Genomic DNA, 4,024 nt, shown 5'->3' on the forward strand with positions numbered 1-4,024 from the left:
TTCAGATTTGTGACACGATATTTGGTTTCTTAGCCTTTAGTGATATAAATTACAATAGTCTATCATGTTAAGAAAATTGTTATTTTATTGATAAATATATAATTACAATACTACATTTTTTAGTGTTAAAGTTTGAGAAAAGTGCAGAATTTATTTTTGTAATTATAAATTATAACAATACCACGTACACTTATGAATTTTGTGCTAACTAATTAATATGATATTGTTTAGCGTAAGATAACAAACAAGAATATTAGCTTTTACATAGAAAAAAAATCAAACCGATTGATTTGTTACTTGCATTGGTAATTTATTTAACTGATGGAAAAAGCAACAGAAAATACTTATAACAGGAAGTAATATAATTTTACAGAAATAATTTGCTCAAAATACATATATTAATAATTAAATTATAAATTATATAAAACAAAGTGGTATGTTAATAAATAAAATAATATCTTTGTTGTTGTTTTTAACAGAGACATAATAAAAACAGTCAATATAATTATATTTGTAGTTTTAATTATACACAATATATGCGTGAGCGGTGTGACGTACAGGCAGAAGCACAGGACGACAGTTGGCGCGAGTGAGCAGTAACGAAAACCGAAACTGGATTCGTTCCGTTTCACGCATATGCGCGCATTTATCTATAGCATACGTAACGTTTACCATAGAAAATGCGCGCATATGCGTGAAACGGAATGGACCCTATATAAACATTAGATATCTCAATACGTGGAGATGTGAGAACGCATCTAGCGCCAAATACAAATGGCATTTATTATTAAAGAGTTTTACCTCAACAATCTTTTTTTTAATTTTTTAAATTTGCCATGATCCATGTAAGGAAACTTGATACTCTTGTGTGAACGTTTGGAAGTCCCATTGCGCAAGGAAAAAAGTAAGAGACGATTCCAATTTGAAATCCATTGGCTACTAAAGGGCTTCCAGTATCATAATGATTACCCTGAAATAAAGATGCGATTATTAATAACAAAATATTAATATTATAAATAATAATAAATTGTTTACTATTGCAAATTGTTGCTATAATAATTTTAGTATTAAGCTATAATTAAAATTGGCATATTATTAGATATATATGCTCTTAATGTAATTTTTTATATTATTAATATTCTTTCGGTATTGTAAAACATAATAAACATATGTGTATAAATTCGTTTTATAATATTAATAATTGACAGTTTACGTTGCACGCTTGTGCTCCTTTTCTTGTCCAAGTACAAATTTGAGTATTTTCTGCATCCCATAACCTCTCGCAATTTTCTTGCGGATAAACACTCAACTCAATTTCTTGCAAATTATTCGAAAGCTTCTCGCCATAGTATACATCAGCATTCTAAAAAGTATATAAATGCGTATTTGGACATTTGAAAGAAATAACAAACAATAAATAATTATTACATATCTTCTTACTTGTTACTTTCAATTTGTTATATTATATGTATATAAAAAAAAAATAATGAGTTTTTTTTTTTGAAAAGAGTGCCTTATTTTGATATTAAACTAAAAAATTCCGATATTATGAGTTCGATATTACCTTTGATCCCCATCCGGTTAACGTGCACGACTTGTCCTTGAGATTCTCGTCGCTTGTCATAAGATTTATCGGTTGCACTAGCTCGTTGTAATAGATAGGAGTTTTAAGATGAACCAAGGCGATATAATACCATCGAATTATGTCGTAATCTTCGTGGATGCTAACACTTTCTATGTCATAAACATCTCCTGATTCGTTCAAGAAGTTTGTTCCGACATGTGCTTTTAGCTTATCCAGCTTATCCAGGTTTTTAAATCTAATGAGATAAAAAGAGATATATAAGTATGTATATGTATGTATACTTAGTTTCACATATTATGTCCATTTGACTTATTAAAAGACTAATTTTATAATTATATTTCACAGTATTGACATAAATTTAGAATGCGTAACATACCTGTCGACACAACTTGCTGCGGTTAATATGTTACGTTTATTGATGATAGATCCACCGCAATCATGTTTATCGTCATATCTCAATGAAACTTGATATGGAAATTTTCCGACGGAAGCGTCTTTATAAAGAAACGGATTATTGACAAAAATAAATTAATCATGTTAATATACGCCAAAATTAATATTTGTTACATTACTACATACACTTTTAACAATAATATATTATAATAAAACATTATGTCCATTTTACGGCTAAGTGAGCCGTAATATGCTCAGAAAAGTTACAGATTTATTTACTTATTTATTTAGAATAAAAATCTTTTATTGAACAAAAATTTCATCGTTCACGCTATATTAATTTTTAACGTTAAAGTTACACGTTATTTAGAGAATACAGAGACACGTATGTATTTTTGTATATCCGTTTATATAATTAATTAATTGAAGACTGAAGTTATTGATATTTGAAACTTAGGATGTAAAAAGTACTATATTTTTATATAATTAATTATTTTTAGAAGGATTATATATATATATATGTTTATATCAGGGTGTCATTTTAGAGCAACTTTTTTTTTTTATTTCACGAATAGCATATATACTTGCAGGAAGGTAAAATAAGATACCTGTTAAAGTTTTAGCTTTTAATATTAATATTAACAGGTCGCTCGTCGCAATTTTTTGTTTTTCTTTTAGTAAGATAAAAAAAATTTTATAACTATCTAACAAACAGTAATACAGCATTGCTCCACAAGAGATTTTTGTAGTAAATTTACCGCTCTACAAAAAAAATCTCTTATTATTTTTTCATAAATTTAACCATTCAAAAGATATTCAAAGTTAAAGTTCGATAAATTTCATAAAACTTGTTTTTGCTTCTTATGAATTTTGTATTGTTTTTAATATATATATATATATATATATATTAAAAAAAAAAGTTGTTCCAAAATGACACCCAAATATATATATATATATATTACATATGCGTATAGAAATGTTTACACAAACTATAAATGCTATAAAACGGACATTTATGCTATTACTGATAATTTTGCTTATGTTGGAAAGTAATTATTTTATACTATCTATATGAATTATTAGAAAGACGTAGTTGTACCTCTCTCTATATCTATCTCTATATCAGTTTTTTTTATTATGGTAAAATATATATATATATATATATATATATAATAATTTATAAATTCGTACCTTGAACGGCGTATGCCAGAGCGATAAATACGAGACAAGCTAACGCACGCATCTTTGCAGATTTAAGTCTTGGACTGTAGTAAATAGATGTGATACGCAAAACGAATAAGAGTTAAGTTGAGAACCGAAGTCTAAGACTATGTGACTAACGAAGTCAAAAAATATGTGTTAGAGCTGAAGTTAAAAAGTATCTGTGTCTTCGCGGCGTTTTCCGCTCTATTTATACCCGAAAATGGCCAGAACCCCCCGTGCGAGATTCTCACCACATTCTACGCGTCTCAGGGGGGGAGGTTTTCTAGAAGCTTCTAGAAGCTTTTAGAAGCATAGTTTTGGGCCCTATCTGGGCCTCAGCTTATCAACGGCAGTCCGATAATCGTAAGATAAACTAAACATTTACATTGACGCTCGGAATTCCGAGCTAACGTGCGTCGTCTAAAGTGTTCAAAATTTCAACGAGTCGTCCAAAATTTTAGTATAAATTTTCCGTACGTAATAATAACTTAAATAATGAAATTTTTATAAATTAAAAGAAATTTCTATTTTAAAAAAATATGTAATTTTTCTGGATCAATTTGTGGGTAACGGTTTTATTTACCTAAATAGGCATTATTTTACTAAGTATTCATAAAGATATAAAGAGAAACAAAAACGGGCACAGTAACAACTGTGCCGCAAACAACAACGTAGAACTACGTCAACTGTCACTATTTGATGTTAAAGTATTCAGCGAAGGAAAGTAGACGTAGGGCTACGTCAACTATCACTATTATTCAACGAAAGACAGTTTGCGGCACAGAGTAACATTATAGCAAGTCTTCAAATATAATTTCAGTGATTCTTTGAAGCAAGAGGATT

General features: G+C 28.7%; 1 protein-coding gene across 1 annotated transcript; it reads right to left on the reverse strand.

The window, feature by feature from the left end:
* Positions 1–529: 529 nt before the first annotated feature.
* LOC112468834 (chymotrypsin-1-like) lies at positions 530–3,230 on the reverse strand. The gene is made up of 5 exons (XM_025038198.1): positions 3,170–3,230; positions 1,962–2,079; positions 1,565–1,820; positions 1,214–1,363; positions 530–970 (listed from the first exon to the last, which is right to left on the reverse strand). The coding sequence occupies exons 1-5, from the start codon at positions 3,219–3,221 to the stop codon at positions 818–820; spliced, it is 729 nt and encodes a 242-aa protein (XP_024893966.1). The 5' UTR covers positions 3,222–3,230; the 3' UTR covers positions 530–817.
* Between the last annotated feature and the right edge of the window lie 794 nt (positions 3,231–4,024).

This window comes from Temnothorax curvispinosus, unplaced genomic scaffold (genome assembly GCF_003070985.1).
Source record: "Temnothorax curvispinosus isolate PA1 unplaced genomic scaffold, ASM307098v1 QBEX01002144.1, whole genome shotgun sequence".
Taxonomy (NCBI): domain Eukaryota; kingdom Metazoa; phylum Arthropoda; class Insecta; order Hymenoptera; family Formicidae; genus Temnothorax; species Temnothorax curvispinosus.

Excerpts from the sequence above, each read along its gene's own strand:
- LOC112468834 (XM_025038198.1), bottom strand. The coding sequence starts at position 3,221 with ATGCGTGCGTTAGCTTGTCTCGTATTTATCGCTCTGGCATACGCCGTT. Across the intron at positions 2,080-3,169 it reads TCTGGCATACGCCGTTCAAG|ACGCTTCCGTCGGAAAATTT; the intron begins GTACGAATTTAT and ends TTCTTTATAAAG. Across the intron at positions 1,364-1,564 it reads TAACCGGATGGGGATCAAAG|AATGCTGATGTATACTATGG; the intron begins GTAATATCGAAC and ends TATACTTTTTAG.